This window comes from Lissotriton helveticus, chromosome 2_1, assembly GCF_964261635.1.
Source record: "Lissotriton helveticus chromosome 2_1, aLisHel1.1, whole genome shotgun sequence".
Lineage (NCBI taxonomy): Eukaryota > Metazoa > Chordata > Amphibia > Caudata > Salamandridae > Lissotriton > Lissotriton helveticus.
The window spans coordinates 1,377,935,278-1,377,957,170 of NC_136059.1; the positions used below are offsets into that span (position 1 = coordinate 1,377,935,278).

At 47.4% G+C, this 21,893-nt stretch overlaps 1 protein-coding gene across 1 annotated transcript in view; it reads left to right on the top strand.

Annotated features, from left to right (window-relative positions):
* The window catches only part of LOC144820256 (uncharacterized), a 47,681-nt gene extending 26,414 nt beyond the window's left edge, over positions 1 to 21,267 (top strand). The window contains exons 4-5 of the mRNA XM_078677846.1: positions 20,912 to 21,034; positions 21,154 to 21,267. Coding sequence (XP_078533972.1) covers positions 20,912 to 21,034; positions 21,154 to 21,267 — 237 coding nt within the window. The remainder of the gene's footprint in view (positions 1 to 20,911; positions 21,035 to 21,153) is intronic.
* The last annotated feature ends 626 nt before the right edge of the window (positions 21,268 to 21,893 follow it).

The following is a 21,893-nucleotide window of genomic DNA, read 5'->3' on the forward strand; positions in this document are numbered from 1 at the left end:
TAGCCCAGGGGTACAAAAACAGCCCGGGAGTATTCTCAGCGAGAGTAACAGAATTACTACAAACATATGATGACGAAGCATTGTCGTATGTCGACGACATATACTTAACAGATGATGACTTGGAGACTTACTTGAAGAGAGTGAACACCATAATACTTGGGTTCGCAGCAGAGGGTTACAAATTCATCTTTAAAAAATCCAGAATTGCCCATCTGACAGTCCTGTTCTTAGGATATGAATTATCAAGTGTAGCCTGGCTGACAATTTTCTAGAGAAATGTGCCGTACTCCAAGCGCCTAGAACACTAAAAAACCTACAGTCAATTCTAGGCTTCCTAAATTTCGGAAGAACATACATTGCAAATTACGCAGAAAGGGTCAAACCCCTTTATGATCTAATAAAACCAGATTTTAAAAGAACCAATTGGACTCAAGTACACACAGAAATTTTGAGATCCTTACAAACAGACATGTTAATTAAAACAAAATTAGAAACACGTGATAACACACGCAATCTTGTGATTCGAGTCATCCCAGGAAGATGCGGATTCACATACCTGACCTCTAACGAGGGAGAAAAGGTACCGATTGCATTCAAATCACACTTGTACACTAGGCTGAAATGAAATTTAGCCCAACGGAAAAAATTCTAACTGCGACACAGACAGCTATAGCAAAAGAACGAGCCCTGGCACAAGGTAAACGAATAATAATCGTGACACCGATACCAGCCCTAGAGGCGGTAACAAAGGCAAGCATTCCGAATGCTAAAGCACTACATCCAAGGTGGATACAGTGGGCTAATTCTCTTGCTGCAACAGACGTGGCATACGAATTTGATCCTAACTTAAAAACACAAGAATTTCTCCAATATGAATTTGAATGTCCTCCGCCGACCGAAATTCTGCCTCTAGAACACTACGGCTGTATAATATATACAGACGGGTCAGCACAACCCGCAGTGGGGGGTAAGCAAGCTTACAGTGCTGCGTGCGCGATTGTTAAAGGTCGCTGGCACGAAGGGAAATTTAAACCAGCTATTACTAGAACACAATCTCTAGGAGATTGTACAGCTCAGCGAGCTGAACTACTGGCATTCAAGATGGCGCTTGAAAATACCGATCGAGAATTCCCCACACTCATAGTGTGCGATTCGTATTATTGCGTTCAGTCTTATAATGAATATTTGCAGATCTGGCTTCAGAATGGCTTCAAGGATGCAAAAGGTGGCACAATCAAGCATAAAATGCTCTGGGAACAAGTAGTTCTTTTACAAAAAGAACTACCAAAGACTCACGTGATACATACACTGAGTCATCAACGTGATGGCGTTCACGTTGCAGGGAATTCATTGGCTGATGAGGCCGCGAAGGCAGCTGTGCAAACGGCTTCCGTAGCCGCCATCACACGGTCAAAAACAAAAATAGACAGCGAAATATTACAGGCTGTCAGCGCTACAGAAAAGGATTCGATAGAAACACTCCCGAAAGGCTTTCCAGTAAAATACTCATACATAACTGATGCAAACAATGTTCCTTTTGCTCGAATCCCTGGAGTGGGGGATAGGGCAATTCCAAACATGGAACATAGGTTAGGACTGATAATAGCGGCACACGAAGGGCTTGCTTCTATACATGCTGGCGTCTCAGCCACAGTATCATTATTAAAACAGAGATACTGGTGGCCACAAATGAGAAGACAAACAAGGAACTACGTTTTAGAATGTGAAATATGTCAAAGAATGAAAGTATCAACGGTGAGACGCCCAGCGCAGACGCCCCTTCTAATCTCGGATAAACCATTAGCCTGTGTTTACCTAGACCACTGTGGTCCCTTACAAAGGGATGGTAACTATAAATATATCTTGGTTGCAGTGGGCTCATGCACGAGATTCATATGGATGTGGCCCCAGCGAACGGCTGACGCCAGAACTGTTATAAAAGATTTGCGAGTCTTTATCGGCACATACGCAATTGGCATGCTGCATTCAGACCACGGTCCTGCTTTTAGCTCTAGAGCTTATAAGGAGGCCATGGTCAGCATGGGCGTGACATTGCGGTACTCTTGTCCATTTCACCCTGAGGGGAACGGAATTGTTGAAAGAAAAAACCGTGACATAAAGCAATCTATAACGGCAAAGGTATTAGGTTCGGGAGCTGGGTGGGTCAAACATCTAATAAGTGTCCAACGTAGTCTAAATAACTTGCCAAGAAATTCTCTGAAGGGATTCAGTCCGTACGAATTATTATTTGGAACTAGGATGTTAATCTCTGACCTTGACAGTCAAACTTCAGTGGCGAAGGAAAAAAGCTTTGATATCAAAGACCGTTTGGCTATTTTGCAGGACTTGAATGAAACAAGAAAAGACCTGAGCAACATAAAGTTGAAACAGCAGCCAACAACCACTGAAGAACCACCACCTGTCCCAGCAAGACCTGTCTGGATTCCAAAAGTCGGGGATCTAGTCAGAGAAAAGATCGCGGTAAAGAAGGAATTTGGGCCTTCTTACAGAAAAGCAGTTCCTGTCTTGTCTGTCAACGGGACAAGATCAATTGTACTACCGCCGCTTGCTGGTAAAAAGGAGAACCGAGTTGTATCCATCGACCTGGTAAAACCACAATCATGTGGCCGATAACAAATAGTAGGCCAAGTGGACTCCCCATAAGTAGCAGAACACCAAGGTTTGCTACCAGTACAGAGGTCCTAACAAAGAGGCTAATCACATTCGACACGCCTACAGAAGAACAACAAGGACTATGCAACAATGCAATGGAACTTAGACCTCTGAAAACCCAAATAAAAACATTTAGTAGAGACACACCAATCTATAATGAAGTGCCAAATGATAATGCAAGGAACATTAATCCTGAAGCAATTGGAACAATTGACAGAAATGCATCCGGCTACTTCATAAACTTCGATGATTCCTCTGAAGGCTTCAGTGAATCAAAGACACAGCCATCATCAAAAACCTTTAAAGATAAAGCTAAAGAACTTTTGAAACAACTGAAAGAAACATATCTGATTTCTCCATGGATTGAATTTTGGGTGGGTTTTGGTGCATTTATCCTCATACTTTGGCTCATCATGATACTAACATTGGGACGCTTCATTGAGGGAAGATATGCTAAAATGGACACAGCAAGTCAGAAAATCAACTTGATCCTCAAATCCACACACATCTTCACACGTCGAGAAAAGAAAACTTTCTTCAGTCAACTTCACAGCCAATCCTATACCGGGTGGGGTAGCATGGGACAACACAGACTACGAAATCTATGGTCCGGTTGAAATCCTGAAATATCCACACCAAATTAAGATCTCATTGAGTGACTTTGTAAAACCAAGCTCATTTGCTGATGATTGGGACTTCGAAAGTATAAATAACATGATGTCTGACTTAGTAATGTCTGCTAAATTTACCAAACATGATTATTTGCAGGGTTCTACAAATTATGATAGTATGTATTGTTATAACCACTATGGCAACCATTTTCTACATAAATCTGCACAACCTAGAAATGTTTTAAATTATAATCAATGGGAACATTGTGCAACCCCTCCAAAAGGAAGCTCAAGAACCGTTTACGACAAATATTCATACTTTTCAGGTTTTAACATAAGTAATGCTGAAACATTTTATTTCAAATTGTCAAATAAGACAGGGACAAAGACCATGATAACAAACACGAAATTGATATATTCAGACTCATTCTTTGAACAAATGAATACTTTTGGTTTTGATTATTGGGACAAAAATGTTGAATTGAAAAGTGTTTGGGGCACAAAAGAATGGCAAGTACAGGGTATAGAATCTTTGTTTAGAGCCTGCATGATCCCAGAACAAATTATATTTTTAAATGACACTGTTCAACAAACTACCTGTCTTGGCTTAGCCAAAATCGAAGACTTAAATAAACCGTCTATTCCGAAACCAACAATGAACAGCAATAGCTCTACAGATGAAGAGATAGACGTAAATTATGTATTAAACCAAAACAGAACACATCCAGATTGGAAACAGTGGTTGATCTGGCCCACAGATACTAATAACTGTCAAGACAGATTCCTGAACAAAACACAGGGGTTCAAAATGACCAGGCCAGACCCTAGATATCCCCAAAGACATCACCCAGGGATAATAACCACCTACAGTGTGGGCAAATTATGCCTTCAATGGCTACAAACTTCCACACTGACATAAATTAAGCAACACCTAACTTTACTTACTGATGGTGCTGACTTGCGTGATTTCATTATGGGACCGCGCAAACAGCGTCAAAAACGTTTCATAGCAGCCTCTGTATATGCAGCATACAATGAGGCCTGGAAGGTTACTCAAATTGAGACAGCAGAAAGGATACGGGAAATTGACCGTATTAATTTGGAAAAATCACTTTCTGTAGTGGACAATGGGTTAATGACTCTGTCCTCCAGAATTTTTTCTTTGGACAGCATTGTGTCTTCAGCAATCGACATATTATCGCAAGACTTACTGTTATTACAACACGGTCAGTCCCAATTGCGTTCTATTGTACAGCTTGGCTGGACGTTACAAAATCTGCGTTCAGGCTATGTGCCTTGGCGTTTAATCAACACAACGTCACTTTTCAATATCTTTAACCTTACTGATAAACAAATCAGTATGGCACAAAAGGGTGCTGATTATACAATCCTGAGCATTGAGAAACTCGAAAGATTACCAGTGACAATGTCAGAACGACCTGTCAGTGAATGGATAATACATGGGATAATTAATATTCCAATATCAACCTTCAGGTTTCAATACTGCCAAAAATATATACAGGCTGGCATGTACGAAAAATTGGGAAAAGGGTACATTAAAACAACATGGAACCTGCCCTATTCACATGCATGTGTCAGTAATAAAGGACAGAAAGTGTTTCTTAGTGGCAATAATTGTGCAATGTCACTAAGCGGTACACTTCTGTGTAATGGAATTAGTTTGCATGGAGCCTGTGAAGGGAATTCAAATAACCTTTCATGTCACCAGCTAGGCACACCTGCTACAGAGATAGAACCATTCTTTCAAAGACTCTATAATGGGAGTTACATTCTAATTGTGGACCGCAGATGCTGTAGTCTTATGCCCGGGACTCCTTATCTCGTAACTACGACTGCGAAGGTCAAGTGCTGTGGACGCTTATTGTTGCCCAGCTCCTTTCCAGACAGGGAGGCAAGGGCATGGCCCAACTTGAAAATTACTTCTATTCGAATAGATACTTTAAGCAGAATGAAAACAGTGCTTCTTCAGACGCCGACAAGGCTCACGTCATCAAAAGAAACGTATGATCTCCAAGTCGCAAGGACGACTGCAGAGATACATTCATTGTTATCAACTAATTCCCCCATACATTTCGCAGAAATCCTGAATGAAATCTTAAATATTTCTGATACCAGTGGAGTCTCAAAAGTATTTAAGACAGTATTTTCGATGGCATTAACACCATTCAAAGCCATACTGGGTATTTTTCCAGATTTCGTCCATTCGATTTTTGGCGGACTTCCCCTCATTTTAGGACTGATTGCTGGAATCCTATTCCTAGTCCTTATATTTCGTTATGGCGAGCGCTTTTGGCTACATGAATCAGGCTGTTGGTTTCTTTCATTTCGACCAATGTGGCAACGATGTGTTTTACCTGTATTAAGGTGCCTGCTATGCGGAGAAGAATGCGTGTTAGACACCTGTCTGACGCTACAATCGGATGCGCCAATAGATGCAGAAACATTGTTGAGTCCAACAAAGGCTCATGCTTTGTGCTGCCCTCAACGGCTACCAATCCTGATGACGGCATTCGTGGAAGCTTCACCACTACGATTAAGGGGTAGTGAAGTTCAAGATGAAAGCAGCATCGATCAGGTACGACCTTCTGTCAGCAATCCAAATCAAAATGTCAATGGAGACAATCATGCGCACGAATGCATGCTTACACCTATTTCCGAGATAGTGGAACTCTCCCAGGAAGCTGTTGACAACTTTTTCGAGAGTCTAAATGATATGATGTTCTCACCAGAGCAGAAATAGAGACTTCTTGAGCAAGCTCGTACACGGCGTTCCCTGAATTTGACCTTCGACTAGAAAAGCAAAATACCATGAACAATTTTCCCTCCAGTTCACGGACAGCAATTTTTTCAGCAGCCCCAAAATGTTTTTGCATATTTTTCGGGACACTATCTTCTGCTTAAAGTAAGAACTATTCTTAGAGAACGAAAATTTCTAATTTTAGATAGCTTATAGGCATTAGCTGCCCGCTGGTATGTTCATAGTTATTTTATTCTGTGATGAAATGGTCTCGAACCTTTTTTCTGTATTAAGAGCCATTTCATGTGTAATTTCTCATATACCAATTAGCAATAATGTATACAAATGCGTGATTACTTTAGCATTATTTCACAGCTTGAGTGCATACAATACATGTAACTGCTTTTTTTCCGTATATTTGATCATTTCAAAATGCATTTATGTATTTTGGGGTGGTAAGGTATACACAATACTCTATAGTATGTTTTACTATGCATAGATTAGTAAATATGTCCATAGTTAGCGTGGAGTGGGTGTGATGTATTCCTATAGGTTCTGTATCGATCCCCCTATTCCTGACCCTATTCTGGTTAACAAACTAACAAGTTAACTAGCAGCCATCCCATGAGGCAGAAAACCCCCATGATGCAGGAACCGTTATCTGATAAAGCCACACTACGGCACAGGAACGTGTTATCTGATTAGGTCATAACGCTTGCCATCTAATTAGACAAGCGATATTCCTCCAGCCCCTGATAAGGCATACGGAGTTCTCAAAACAAATCAAACCTATGACAACCTGGGAAAAACCCTGCGGCCATTGTTTTGATTTCACCGAGAACTTCAGCAAAAGAATGTGCTAACGACCTGGTCGTATGACATCTTTATTGACGTATCTATGTCCATCCTTACGTCAATCTCGGCACCTTAAAGGTATAAATATTACCGATTTTGCCCTATGCAAACACACGCGGTGGTGACGAGAACGGAGCAGCCAGACTTGCCGAAGCCCAGAGCAGAGCAGACCCCGCTGGCGCAGCCCCGCCTTCTTGACGCGCTGAGAACGAGCAGCTGCCTATTTCTCCTGACGAGAAATCCAGCTCTGGCGCTTCCGGGTAGCCCTCGCAGGCAGCCTGGAATATCGAGACCAGAGACGAGAGATACCATCCCTCATTCATCCTAAGATTCCAGGTACAGAACTGAATAACCCCTCGCAGAGAATTCTTTAGTCAGTCACTTGGCAAAAACAAACTTAACTTAAACTGTAACTTTCTATCCCCGCCCACGTATTAGGCTTAGGTCAGGTACACGGGGTAGGCGTAGTTAGAAACCCCAGTTGAGTACGATTAGTCAAATGTATATGTGTATGTATCTATTTTATTCATTTTAAACCTTCATATGGCTTAGAAACCATATCAATGTTTTTACAGTATTATTTTATACTTCTGCTTTTAATGTATGCACTTTACTTAACTATAAGTATTGCAATAATATCAATCCATTTCTCTTGTATGAGAAAAGAGACTGATCAATAAATAACATCTTTTATTGAACACGCCCGTCTCTTCCTTTTCTCTACAATCTGATGAGACTAAGAATGCACGTACTGACTGAGTAAAATAAATTGCCTTTTGTTCACACGACTCTCGAGATACACTCTTGATTAGGGGAGAGCAAAGTTGTCATGTTCTATGGTTGTCAGAAACTAAATCCCTTCTTGTCTATCCAGGGAGGTTCAATTCCTTCTTGCCTATTCGAGAAAGTTTCTAGTGAACTCTGAGCTAGCTGGCAAACCCAAAATTTTAAGTCTAATATCGACAGTAGTAGACCTAGTTAACATCTGGTCTAGGCCTATACTATTGAAGGTATTATTCCAATGCGCAGAGCCTATTGGGATAATAGGAACTACACTACAAGGGAAGTAATGTCTATCACCTCTCCAGGCCCTTTCTGAGATGGCATTGAGTAAACAGGTGTGAAAAGAACAGCGCCATGTCATAAACTGGCATATAGTGTACCTGTTGCGCAAAGGGTAACAAACAAATACAAAACTGAAGAGAAAGCAGAAAGGGCCCACACCTATCCCCCCCCCCACCCCCACTATATAGGAAAACATCTAATAAAGCCCCGAAAAGGAGAAACAAAGAACTAAACAATCCCAATGAGGCTACTGCAGTGTTCTCCATGGGGGAGAGTTGACGTGTTTGCTTGGTGTGGCCCGATCCTAGAGGAATAGCTGAAACAGAAAGGAAGAATCAACCACATATAAACATCATTTGTATGGAAAAAGTAATAAGAAGGCAATGATGAGCAAAGCATACTGTCTGGGGTAGTCCACAGGTGTTATGCAGAAGTAGTCCCTATTTGAGGGAGAATCCAAATACTGCAGGCCATATCAGCTCTAAGGGGACTAAGGAGCAGGAGTCGGTGATCCAGTACTTTGTAGCGTGTTCTGTCTAGAAGAGGAGGACTTGAAAGCAAAGTGTTTGCAAAAGTCGTTTGCCTCTGCTGGGTTGTCAAAGGTGCGAGGCTTCCCATTGACCTCAACTCATCGACAGGCAGGGTAGAGCATATCATATTTAAAGCCCAACTTGCGGAGAGAGTTCTTAACATCGCTGAATTTCCACCAGTTTCAAAACCTTCAAGGTGGGGAGTCATACCATGGGTAAGGTCCCAGATTTCTCTTAACTGCTGGTGCTATTTGATGCTAATATGAGTTTTAAACCCCTAGTTGAGGGTAAGACTTGTGATTTGGTCAAGACCACGGGGACTGTAGCTAGCGTTGCACAGAGGTTGGGCTCATGGTGACTGGACCCTCTAGTTAAGTATTTTAAGTCCAAGTGCATCTTCAAGGAGCTATATGACAGTGATGTATGGGGTTACATGACGGTCGATAAAATTGAACTCACAGAAAATAAATTTTAAGGTTTATTCTGCTGGCTTTTTTTGTTCGTCAGGAACTTTGTTTTAGATACATTGGTGACCTTGTTGCTCTCAGACTCAAGATATAGACTGGGGAGGGATGCCAAATAAATAGACTGATTTTGTCTGATTGTCTGACCCTTGACAACATGCATCAAATCCCTTGGATTGCTTATATGAAGGCAGCTTTTACCAGCATGGGTTGGGTGAACATATACTGCAATTATTAGTCCCCGTACCCCCTGGAACTCAAAAGAGGGAGAGACTTGTTTCTCAAAAGTCCCTTATTACAACATGAACACATAGAGCTTGTGAAACCCATTGTATAGGGGCATTTATTTTTAAAAACTGTTCAGGGTATGGAGCTTTCCTTTCACTCCGATCTAATGAAAGGGATAGATTTCTGTTGGTACGATTCAAGGTTAATGTTAGACCTGTCAGGCCTAGGGTGGTCTTCCCTATTTTTTTTCGCCTTGGCCTCATTTTTCCCACCTACTTCTTGTTGGCCTTAGGTCTCTGGGCACCTTCCCATTGTTTCCCAATGTTAAGGTGCAGGTGCTCTCTTCCCCTAAGATGGCTGCCACTGACCCCTGCTACTGCAGCGTGGTCTTTTTAGGCACACTCTAGTAGCCAGGAGCAGGCTGGAACCCTTAAACAATGTAGCAATGCCAGCCTTCCAGCCTGCCCATAGCTAGAATGAGGGAAGCTCCTGGAACCTTCTAGAACTAGGGAGGTGACACCAACTGCCACTGCCAACTGTCGCTATATAAGGAAAGGGAGGGAAACCTTCCAGTCAGAGCAGAGTAGAGAGTTGGGGCATCACTGACCCGGGGGACCCACGCAGGAGATTTAGCACTGGGAGTGACAGGGCTTAGGTGCTGCCTTCCAAGTAGAGTGAGGAACCCTGAACTAGCCCACTGATCTGGCCCGGCGGGAGGGGAACCCAGGGACCACCTGAAGTGACCTGCTGTCAAGCCTTCAACTCAACCCCCCCCCTCAAGAAACCAAGGAACTACAAACAAAGGGCGTCAGAACCAACACGCGCCAAGAAGAAGCTTTCCCGCGCTAATCAGGAATCTTGGGGGATCAACCAGGTACTGATCTGCCTGCCAAGCGCTCTCCCCTCTCTACGCCAACCCCCCCCTGACTGAACTGCGAGCCTAAACCTGAAGTGACTTGGGCCACCTGAGAAGCGCTCTCCCCCCCCCCAGCGCTAGAACGCTGACCTGCCTGATAGCTGCAACGGCTATTTTGCCTGCATTATCTATCCAGCGCTCATCAACTGTGCCCCCACTGGGAAGCGCTTGAGGCCAGAGCCCCTGTCTGTCACGAAGCGCTGTGAAGCCAGAGCCCCTTTATGTCACCGAGCGCTGTGAGGCCAGAGCCCCTTTCTGTCACCAAGCGCTAGGGTTGAGACTGCCCCCTCAGCGCTGGAAAGACTGAGCGCGCTGCGGAACTCACCGTCGCAGCCTGGCTCTCCCTGGGCCGGTGCTGCCTTCATCACCCCCTCGGCGGCCCCCGGGACCAGGAGAGGGCCGCCGCCACATTCCACAAAGCTGCTCCGGGCCCGAAGCTGTTGCCTCCCCTGTCACATGGTGAGGGGATGCCTGCCGCGTCACCAGCCGCGCCCCCTCCACCACTTCCTGCTGTCGAGCATGAGGCCTACACGCCCCCGCAGGCTGCTCTGAAACCGGCAGCTTTTTGCGCGCCTCCTCCCTGTCTCCTACGATTGGTCCTGGGCCCAGTGAGACTCGGTAGGCCTGGGACCCGGGGCAGATCCCGCAGCAGCGCTCGACGAGAGCGAGAGATCCCCTCCTGCTTGCTGCACCCGCGGGGCCACGTGAAGCCCGGCTGCACCTCACGACTGCCCCCCACAGTGCCAGACCACCGGAGAGCTCCCGAAGGAGCCCGAGCCCTCCTACACCAGTTGACCCGCCGCAAGGGCCCCGGAGGGCTGAAGATAGAAGGTAACCCCCAGGGAGGAGGTCAGAAGGCCGGAGAAGGCCCCGAATTCGCCCCTCCCCCAGGGAACATCGTGGTTGGGCCCTGTTGGCCTTAGATGACTCTCGGTGGGGGAGAAGTTCCTGCGAGACTGCCAGGCCTCTGAACTGGGCCAAGACATTGGTTAACCCCTGCCTGGGGTCCAGACGAATGCCAGCTGGTGTAGGCCCTGATGCTTGGGTAATGGTGGTATAAGGAAGTGCTTTTGCTGAATACAGGGGTATCTGTGCCTTAATGAATGCCCAGTTCTCTCGCCTAATGAGCTGATGCCCAATCTTCACTGTGAAGTCCATTAATACAGAATGAAACGTTTTACTCCTACTTAATGGACGGTTTACTCTTGTCCAAGGCAAAGTTTCCTGGATGCTTTTATTCACTAAATGAGATGGTTGCTTACATGAAGCAATAGTTATTGATGCTTGATGCAATGTTATTTGAATGTCTTTATAAAGATTTCCTTGCAGGTGCTGATTAGGAGCAAGATAGTTGCCAAGCCCACGGTTATCTAATAATTAATATTTATTCATTTAAGTATTTATTGCCGAGTGATGAGACACATGTGCTTTTAAGGGAAACTAATAAGTTATTGCTACTGTGAATTTTTGATTGCCCTGATTCTAATCTTATATAAAAGCTTATTAATTTGAATCAAACGTAACTGGTGTGGTCTATGTCCTTGCGTGCACTTATTGTCTCAGTGGATGCGTGTGCTGTGTAGTCACTTAACCTGGCTCATGCCAGGTAGGCACCTGGCATGAGCAGGTGCCTACCTGCTCATGCCAGGCTACCCCCGGGGAACTGGTGACCTCAGTTCCTACATTTGGTGGCGAGCAGTGGGATCCAGGACCTGTGACTATACAGCACCCTCCAGTGGGACAGAGTGCGCTGCAATTAGACTGGACAGCTATCGTGCCTACAACCTTTCTCAATTAACCCCTCCCACTGTTTAGCCTGTAGAGTGTGTAGAGACCTGTGTTGACCCAGTATTGTACCCACGTCCTAATATCTTTCCTTGATTTTATCTGGGTCTCCACCTGGCAAAATGGAGTTCCAGCTAGCTGATCTGGAGGAGTACACAGTGGTGCAGCTTAGGGTATTTTGTCTGGGGATGGGGGTGCCGGTTGGGCGGAGAGCCGCAAAGGAAGAACTCCGTACCGCCTTGAGGGCATGGGTAAGGGCCCACCCAGAGGAGAGAGGGGATGGGGAACAGGAGGGGCAAGTCACGCAAGGGGAGGCGGGCACTCCAGAAGACCCAGGCCTGCTCAACATTGATATGTCCGACAATGTGTTGCCAGGAAGACGTTCCGGCGCAGGGAGTAGTATATCTGGGAGGAGTGCGTCATCGCAGGAGTATGAGGACAGGAGGGAGGAGAGGCGATTGAAGTGGGAGCTTGCCAAACTAGAGCACGAGAGGGAAAGAGAAAGGGAAGATAAGAAGCTTGCTTTGGAAGAAAAAAAGTTAGCTATGGAAGAAAGGAAGTTGGCACACGAGCTCCAGCTTAAAGAAATGGAGCTGGGAGCATTGCAATTGGGTGCGCCAGGAAGTCCCAATGGTGGCAGCGTACAAGGGGTTAAACAGCAGCCCAGATTTTGGTTACCCAAGGAGGTGATCGCGAGCTACACACAGGGGGATGACATTGCTAGGTGGTTGGAGGCGTACGAAGTGGCTTTGACCACCCATGGGGTGCCTGAGAAACACTGGGGAGGTGGCCTGTATCGTTATATACCTCCCAACGTCAGGGACACCCTCCTGTACTTGGATAAGGCAGACCAGTTCAGGTATTCCCCCATGAAGGAGGCGCTCATTAAAAAGTTCGGCCTCAACCCTGAAAGGTATCACCAAAAGTTCCGTGGCAGCCATAAGCTGTCCACTCAGAATTGGGTGGATTTCTTTGACTATGCCCGTAAGGCTCTGGATGGTTGGGTGCGTGGCAGCGGGGTGCATGATTATGAGGGCCTGTACAATCTTTTTTTGAGAGAGCACCTCTTGGATATATGTTTTTGGGAGCTGCGCCAACATCTGGTGGACCGCAAGCTGACTGATCCCCGTGAGCTTGCGGAGGAGGCGGATACTTGGGTCAGCACCCGGGTGTCACACAAGGCCCCTGGGGGAGATGGCCCAAAAGGCGGTCAGGGCGGCCCCCAGAAGAAAGAGGGGGGAGATAAAAATAAGGAGTTCTCACGAGGCCCACAAACTAGACAGTTTGAGAGAGGAGTAGGTGCCCCACCTCTGTCCAGTTCCCCAAAGCCCTCTTACCCTGACAAGAGTCAGCAGCCAAAAGTTGTCCGGTGCTATGATCGCGGGGAGGTTGGACACTACAAGGGAGATGCCCAGTGTCGCAAACGACCCCCAGCCCCCACATGTGGCAAGAGTCCTGGGGTGGCTAGTGTAGCGCTTGGGATGGAGCTGCCCCTAGATAGGGAGGGGGAGTGGACAGGCCTGACCCTGGTTTCACTTGGGGATAGAGAGATGGTCCCAGTGATGCCCTTACCATGGAATACTGCTAAGTACCAGCAGAGGGTGAAGGTCAATGGGGAGGAGGTGGACGCTCTGAGGGACGCAGGTGCCAGCATGACCACTGTAGTGAGGCGGCTGGTGTCCCCTGAGCAAGTAGTACCTGATGTGTTCCATCCGGCCGTGTTGGCTGACGGCAGTCTGAGCTACTATCCCGTGGCTCAGGTTCCCTTTGAGTGGGGAGGAGTTCAAGGCCCGTTGAGAGCTGCGATAATCCCTGCCTTGCCTGTGGACTGTCTGCTAGGAAACGACCTGGAACATACCACCTGGAAGGAAGTGGAGTTTAAGGCCCACACTGAGATGCTGGGGTTACCAGGGTGGACTTGCGTTGTCACGCGGTCCATGGCTGCCCGGCAAGAAACTCAACTCGGGTTGGAGCCTGAGACAATGGCCCAACCCAATGCTGGTCCTGAAGGGGAGAATGGAGTGGAGAACACACCCCGTGTGATGGATGGGGAGCCTGTGGAGGTACCCCCGGAGTCCGTGGAGGTGGATGTTGTTCCCGTGGGGGACTTGCCGACCCTTGCCGAGTGGCATGTGGAAGGAGGGCCTACCCGGGAGGAATTCTGTCCGGCGCAAAAGGAGTGCCCCACGCTTGAAGGCATGCGGCGACAGGCCGAAGCCCAAGCGATTCATCAGGAGACCGGCAGTTTTCACGTATACCTGGAGAATGGCCTCCTTTACACTGAGCCTAAGGTTCCGGTGCATGGATCCTCGAGGGCCTTAGTGGTCCCCCATTGCTACCGGGCCTTCTTATTGGAATTGGTGCATGAGATTCCTTTAGCTGGACACCTGGGCCAGGACAAGGCCTTTGCGAGGCTAGTCCCACATTTTTATTGGCCCAGGATGAGAGTTGCCTCTGACACCTTCTACAAGACCTGCAAGACTTGCCAGGCAAGTGGCAAAACGGGGACCAAAGTGAAGGCCCCTTTGGAACCACTCCCGGTGGTCGGGACTCCTTTTGAGCGGGTCGGTATCGACATCGTTGGGCCGTTAGACCCTCCGACCTCTGTGGGACACTGGTTCATCTTGGTGTTAGTGGACCACACCACTCGGTACCCAGAGGCTATTCCTCTGAGGACCATCACTGCACCTGTGGAATTACACATCTGTGTACCCATGATGTGGACACAGGGGACAGTCAGCCAGTAAAAACCAAGTCTTACCGGCTGTCCGAGAAAGTGAAGAACAGCATCCAGGGTGATGTAGCCAAAATGCTGGAGCTGGGGGTGATCCAACCCTCCAGCGGCCCGTGGGCTAGTCCGGTCGTGTTTGTGCCGAAAGTGGCCCCACCGGGCACCACACCAGAACTTCGGTTCTGTGTGGACTATCGGGGATTGAACTCTGTCACCAAGACAGATGCTCACCCGATCCCACAGGGGGATAAGCTGATTGACCGGCTGGGAGCAGCCACGTACCTCAGCACCATCGACTTGACATCAGGGTACTGGCAGATTGCCATGGCCGATGGAGCGAAGGAGAAGACAGCGTTCTCCACCCCCGAGGGCCACTTCCAATTCAGAGTGATGCCCTTTGGGCTCAAGAATGCTCCGGCCACCTTCCAGCGGTTGGTGAACCAGGTGGTGTCTGGCCTGGAGTCCTTCCTAGCAGCCTACCTGGATGACATAGCTGTCTTCAGTAGCACCTGGGAGGACCATCTGCAGCATCTCCAGGAGGTGCTGCAGGCTCTGCAACGCGCTGGCCTCACCATCAAGGCTAGCAAGTGCCAGATTGGACAGGGATCTGTCGTGTACCTCGGAAACCTGGTGGGCGGGGGTAAGGTGCAACCCCTCCGGCCAAAATTGAGACCATCATGGCCTGGGAGCCCCCCAAAACCCAAACTGAGGTCCGAGCTTTCCTCGGCCTCACGGGATACTACCGCAGGTTCGTCAAGGGATATGGTACCATCGTAGCCCCCTTGACTGAGCTAACGTCCAAGAAGCAGCCCCGCAAGGTGACCTGGAAGGCTGCTTGCCAGGAGGCATTCGAAACACTGAAGCGCGCGATGTGCACAGCTCCGGTGCTGGCCACTCCTGACTTCCAGAAAGAATTCATCGTGCAAACGGATGTCTCAGAGCACGCGTAGGCACTGTGCTTTCGCAACTCAACGTCGATGGCCAGGACCAACCTGTGGCCTTCATCTCCAGAAGACTCCTCCCTTGGGAACAGCGATGGAGTACCATCGAGCGAGACGCCTTCGCTGTGGTCTGGGCCTTCAAGAAGTTGAGGTCATACCTTTTTGGCGCTCACTTCCTCATTCAAACCGACCACAGACCCCTTCGCTGGCTCATGCAGATGAGAGGCGAAAACCCCAAGTTGCTAAGGTGGTCCATTTCCCTACAGGGGATGGACTTTCGGGTGGAACATCGGCCCGGAGTTGACCACACCAATGCTGACGGTCTCTCCCGGTTTTTCCGCCTTAGTGATGAGAACGCCCTAGAGGTTGGGTAGCTCTCCCCTCTTTCGGCAGGGGGGGATGCATGTTAGACCTGTCAGCCCTAGGGTGGTCTTCCCTATTTTTTTTCACCCTGGCCTCATTTTTCCCAGCTACTTTTTGTTGGCCTTAGGTCTCTGGGCACCTTCCCATTGTTTCCCAATGTTAAGGTGCAGGTGCTCTCTTCCCCTAAGATGGCTGCCACTGACCCCTGCTACTGCAGCGTGGTCTTTTTAGGTGCACTCTAGTAGCCCGGAGCTGGCTGGAACCCTTAAACAATGTAGCAATGCAGGCCTGCCAGCCTGCCCATAGCTAAATGTGGGAAGCTCCTGGAACCTTCTAGAACAGGGGAGGTGACACCAACTGCCACTGCCAACTGCCAACTGTCGCTATATAAGGAAAGGGAGGGAAACTTTCCAGTCAGAGCAGAGTAGAGAGTTGGGGCATCACTGACCCGGGGGACCCACGCAGTAGATTTAGGCGGTAGGGCCTAGTCAGGGGCATATGCCACTGGTAGTGACAGGGCTTAGGTGCTGCCTTCCAAGTAGAGTGAGGAACCCTGAACTAGCCCACTGATCTGGCTTGGCGGGAGGGGAACCCAGGGACCACCTGAAGTGACCTTCCGTCAAGCCTTCAACTCAAACCCCCCCCCTCAAGAAACCAAGGAACTACAAACAAATGGCGTCAGAACCAACAAGCGCCAAGAAGAAGCTTTCCCGCGCTAACCAGGAATCTTGGGGGATCAACCAGGTACTGATCTGCCTGTCAAGCGCTCTCCCCTCTCTGCGCCAACCCCCCCTGACTGAACTGCGAGCCTAAACCTGAAGTGACTTGGGCCACCTTAGAAGCGCTCTTCCCCTCCCCCTCAGCGCTAGAACGCTGACCTGCCTGATAGCTGCAACGGCTATTTTGCCTGCATTATCTATCCAGCGCTCGTTAACTGTGCCCCCCCTGGGAAGCGCTGTGAGACCAGAGCCCCTTTCTGTCACGAAGCGCTGTGAGGCCAGAGCCCCTTTCTGTCACGAAGCGCTGTGAGGCCAGAGCCCCTTTCTGTCACGAAGCGCTAGAGTTGAGACTGCCCCCTCAGCGCTGGAAAGACTGAGCGTGCTGCGGAACTCACCGTCGCAGCCCGGCACTCCCTGGGCCGGTGCTGCCTTCATCACCCCCTCGGCGGCCCCCGGGACCAGGAGAGGGCCGCCGCCACATTCCACAAAGCTGCTCCGGGCCCGAAGCTGTTGCCTCCCCTGTCACATGGTGAGGGGATGCCTGCCGCGCCACCAGCCGCGCCACCTCCACCACTTCCTGCTGTCGAGCGTGAGGCCTACACGCCCCCGCAGGCTGCTCTGAAACCGGCAGCTGCTTGCGCTCCTCCTCCCTGTCTCCTATGATTGGTCCTGGGCCCAGTGAGACTCGGTAGGCCTGGGACCCGGGGCAGATCCCGCAGCAGCGATCGACGAGAGCGAGAGATCCCCTCCTGCTTGCTGCACCCGCGGGGCCTTGTGAAGCCCGGCTGCACCTCGCGACTGCCCCCCACAGTGCCAGACCACCGGAGAGCTCCCGAAGGAGCCCGGGCCCTCCTACACCAGTTGACCCGCCGCAAGGGCCCCGGAGGGCTGAAGATAGAAGGTAACCCCCAGGGGAGGAGGGCGGAAGGCCGCAGAAGGCCCCGACTTCGCCCTTCCCCCAGGGAACATCGTGGTTGGGCCCTGTTGGACTTAGATGACTCTGGGTGGGGGAGAAGTTCCTGCAAGACTGCCAGGCCTCTGAACTGGACCGAGACATTGGTTAACCCCTGCCTGGGGTCCAGATGAATGCCAGCTGATGTAGGCCCTGATGCTAGGGTAATGGTTGTATAAGGAAGTGCTTTTGCTGATTACAGGGGTATCTGTGCCTTAATGAATGCCCAGTTCTCTCGCCTAATGAGCTGATGCCCAATCTTCACTGTGACGTCCATTAATACCGAATGAAATGTTTTACTCCTACTTAATGGACGGTTTACTCTTGTCCAAGGCAAAGTTTCCTGGATGCTTTTAGTCACTAAATGAGATGGTTGCTTACATGAAGAAATGGTTATTGATGCTTGATGCAATGTTATTTGAATGTCTTTATAAAGATTTCCTTGCAGGTGCTGATTAGGAGCAAGGTTGTTGCCAAGCCCACGGTTATCTAATATTTAATATTTATTCATATTAGTATTTATTGCCGAGTGATGAGACACATGTGCTTTTAAGGGAAACTAATAAGGTATTGCTACTGTGAATTTTTGATTGCCCTGATTCTAATCTTATATAAAAGCTTATTAATTTGAATCAAACGTAACTGGTGTGGTCTATGTCCTTGTGTGCACTTATTGTCTCAGTGGATGCGTGTGCTGTGTAGTCACTTAACACCTGAGCTTTCGGGTGCCAACCTGCTCGTGCCAGGCTACCCCCGGGGAACTGGTGACCCTAGTTCCTACAGTTAATGTGCTACACCATCTTTTGACCACATCTAGTGGTCAGTCTCTTTCAGGCACTTAGGGCCCTGTGGATGCAACAATATGTCTCCACAGGCTACCCTACATTTTGTTTTGCAAATATTTGAGCCTGCCTAGGAAGCAGTTCCTTTTCCCGTTACTGAAAGTTCTGAACTTCTCACAAGAATACCTGGCACTTATGTATCTGCAGCGTCTGATGATCAAGCATTATCTTTTTGCTGTTTCATGCTTTCTACATGCTGCTTTGAGATCAAGACAATCTAGACCTGATTAACCTTGATGTGATGCATGAGATTATATAATGTATTGTTACTGTTGACACATTCGTATTTCTTTAAAAAATGTTAAGCCCACTAGTTTTTACTATTTTATAAACATGTCATTTTATGTTCTTGTACGGTTGTGATATAGCAGAATAAATATTTGTATGCTGACAATATGTATATATAGATGTATGCCATGTTACCTACTGGCGGACGCCAGTAGGTAGTTATAGTTTGGACAATTGGACCATGTTTCCATAGGAAAAGGGTTTTGTAACTTGTTTATATCTTTGGCGTAGTTTGACGAATCTTCACTATAAGTGGGTGTGTGAGTGGCTTTATTGATGAGTAAGTGGTTGTGTGAGTACTTGTATGGGTCTGTGAGTGATTGTGTGGGTGTGTGAGTGGGTGCATGAGAGGTTATATAGGAGTGTGAGAGGGTGTGTGAGTAGTTCTGTGGATAATGTCATTAGTGATGTCCTCAGTGATGTCACTGGCCATGTCATGAGTGATGTAATATGTGAGGTAATAAACAGTGCATTGCGGGCCCGTAAGTTATAGTTAGATCAGATTTTGTATAAGTGGAATCTGAGCCTAACTATAACGTTCCTGTACCCTTTGTTTTTATAGTGAATAATAGATCTATCTATAGACTATCCACTCTCCATATTCACTTGAGCAACAAAAAATGCCCAGAGACACTGCACGGCTTGAAATCTGAAGAGACAACCATTGCAAGAAGGACTGAGAGTATAGGGATCCTTTGTTTGTTTATTTACATATATTTTTAAATCACCTACTAGCAGTTGCCATTAGGTAGGAGGACCCAAAACAACTTTTCCTCATGTAATTTCCCATAGGAATTTTGAACGTAACTATAGCCCGAACTCTGAATGGAATTACACCAAATTTGACAGAAAGCATGCTCTCATAATTTGGTTTAAATCTGTTCAGTAGTTTTTAAGTAAAACAAATATATATGTATATATAGAGACGCAGTGGTTCTGCAGATCCGACAGTTCTCATAGTGAGATCTGATTGGCTGCCAACACTTCTACTAGAAAGTAGTGGTAGACATCTTGGGACTCAGGACTTGGCCTGACTCACAAAAAAAACAGGAAAAAAATGCAATTGGGCGGGGTAGGAATACTCTGACCCCCTAGGACTGGTTGCGGGGGGCCCCAGGTAACCGTGTCTGGGCAAAAAATTTTAGATTTAAAATTTTCTCTGATTTTCCAGAGGATCTGTGGCCAAATCAAAAAAAAAAAACAAGTACAGTCTCCTGTGCTTGTTTTCTTTAATTCCCTGGGCGTGTAAGGTCCCATGTTTTTTTTTTTTACAGAGTTTTATATAGCGCGAACTTGACCCGAATCGGGTATCAAAGCGCTTTACATAGCACCAGTTGTATTACTTGAGGGCACATCAATTTTTGTATATGCATATAGGTCAGGGGAGTACGTGGCCCACTTCCCAAGGATGAGCCAACCCTGATGTCCCCATTTCCCGGGGCCCAGCTTTATAAAATATTGAGAGGGCAGCACATAGGCCCCTTACCGTTTTCAGCCTCGGACTCCATCTTCTGGGGTACAGATAAAGGTAAGAAGGGTGAGGGGGCACGCAGACCCCCTCCCCGGGCTGATTCAAGCCCTAGGGACCCCATTCCCAATGGCCCGGCACTGTTACTAATGGGGTGTAACTATACCTTGTGCCCTAAGGCAACTATAACTCGCAAGGTCACCATGCACCTCACATTTTACTTCACTTGTGACATCTTCTCTGATATTATTGATAATATCAGTGCAACATTTGCTGTCAAATTGTTGATGAGATAACAGTTCATGGCGGGGTTGAGTTATAATTACCTTAGGCACAAGTTAAAGTTACTTGAGATAACTCTAGCTATAACTGTTGAATTTCTATGGTTTCTATGGTTTTGAGTGTGGAAAATCTGAACCTAACTGTAACCTCCCTATAACCTTTAGTTTTTAATGAATATATATACCCAATCTACCTTTACCTAAAGCTCTCCCATTTAGTAATAACTATTACCTGTTTTCCAGCCACTCACTCCCATCCCTCCCACGGGTAGTACAAAATTATAGTTGTATGTGTAGGGCAAAGATCTTGTAGTAAAGATAAGAGAGGTGGAGGCAGAGGTCTTCAGACAAAGGTTTTGAGATAAGCATTTTGCAGTTTGTTTGTGAATGTTCCAGATTGACTCTGTTAATCACATGTATGAAATTTACTTTTTCTTCCAGTTAACACTCCAGCAGGAACTAACCATTGTACATTGTATGTATACTACCATCACTCAAAGGGAGGTGACAATGAGCAACATGTTGGTGACTGCTGACACTCTGGATAGCATCTTGACGGACTCGGTAAGCAACAGGTTCTCACCGACAGATGGTGATCATTCATTCAGTCTTGGAAAACCTCAGAACCTTCAGGGCAAAGCAGAATTACTTCTGATCATTCAGCCAGAACTTTTGTATTCCAGATAGTTCCATCATGGTCTGCAGCCGCTATGGAAACTAGCAGTGATGCGATTGAATGGTTAACAGGGCAGATGGCTCTCTCAAAGTATCTGAAAAATGTTGCACAGGATGATTAACTTGTCGCCACAATGGATGTGAGTAGAGAGCCTGGCAGAAGTAGTGCATGGGAGACGCAATGGGGCACAAAAAAAACAAGATATTACTGACATGAAAAAGTCTAATCAGTTACCCAAAGGAAATAGAAGGGATTTTGTTGGATTGGGGATATCATGGGAGTTACAAGAAATATAGCAGCTCTTATAACGAGAACACTGTCTTAGTTTTACAGTGGGTGGGAATGTAGAAATCAACAGAACTATATATCAGAATATTACATATAGAATATCATTTGACAGAGGCAAGATGGCGGCTGCCAGCTCAGTCATGTGAGATGGTAGCCCTGTCCTCCTACACCAGTGAAGATGATGTGCTGTGGATAGTGAGAGGACATGAGGGTGAAAGTGGGTCTGAGCACTTACCGAGGTGTGCGAAGCTCAGTCCTGGTACTATTGGCATGTTCAGGTTATCTCAGCAAAATCCGACTTGGATACATTGTAGCCGCAAGGGGCCGGGCGTAGACGCCGAGCCGAGCAGCAGCAACTGTTGCAGGCAAAACTACTGGAGAATCCAGAACAGGATATTGCAGAACACCGATAATGCCGCCTAAAGGAGCTAGAGGGAAAGCCCAGGCCCTGGCTGATGG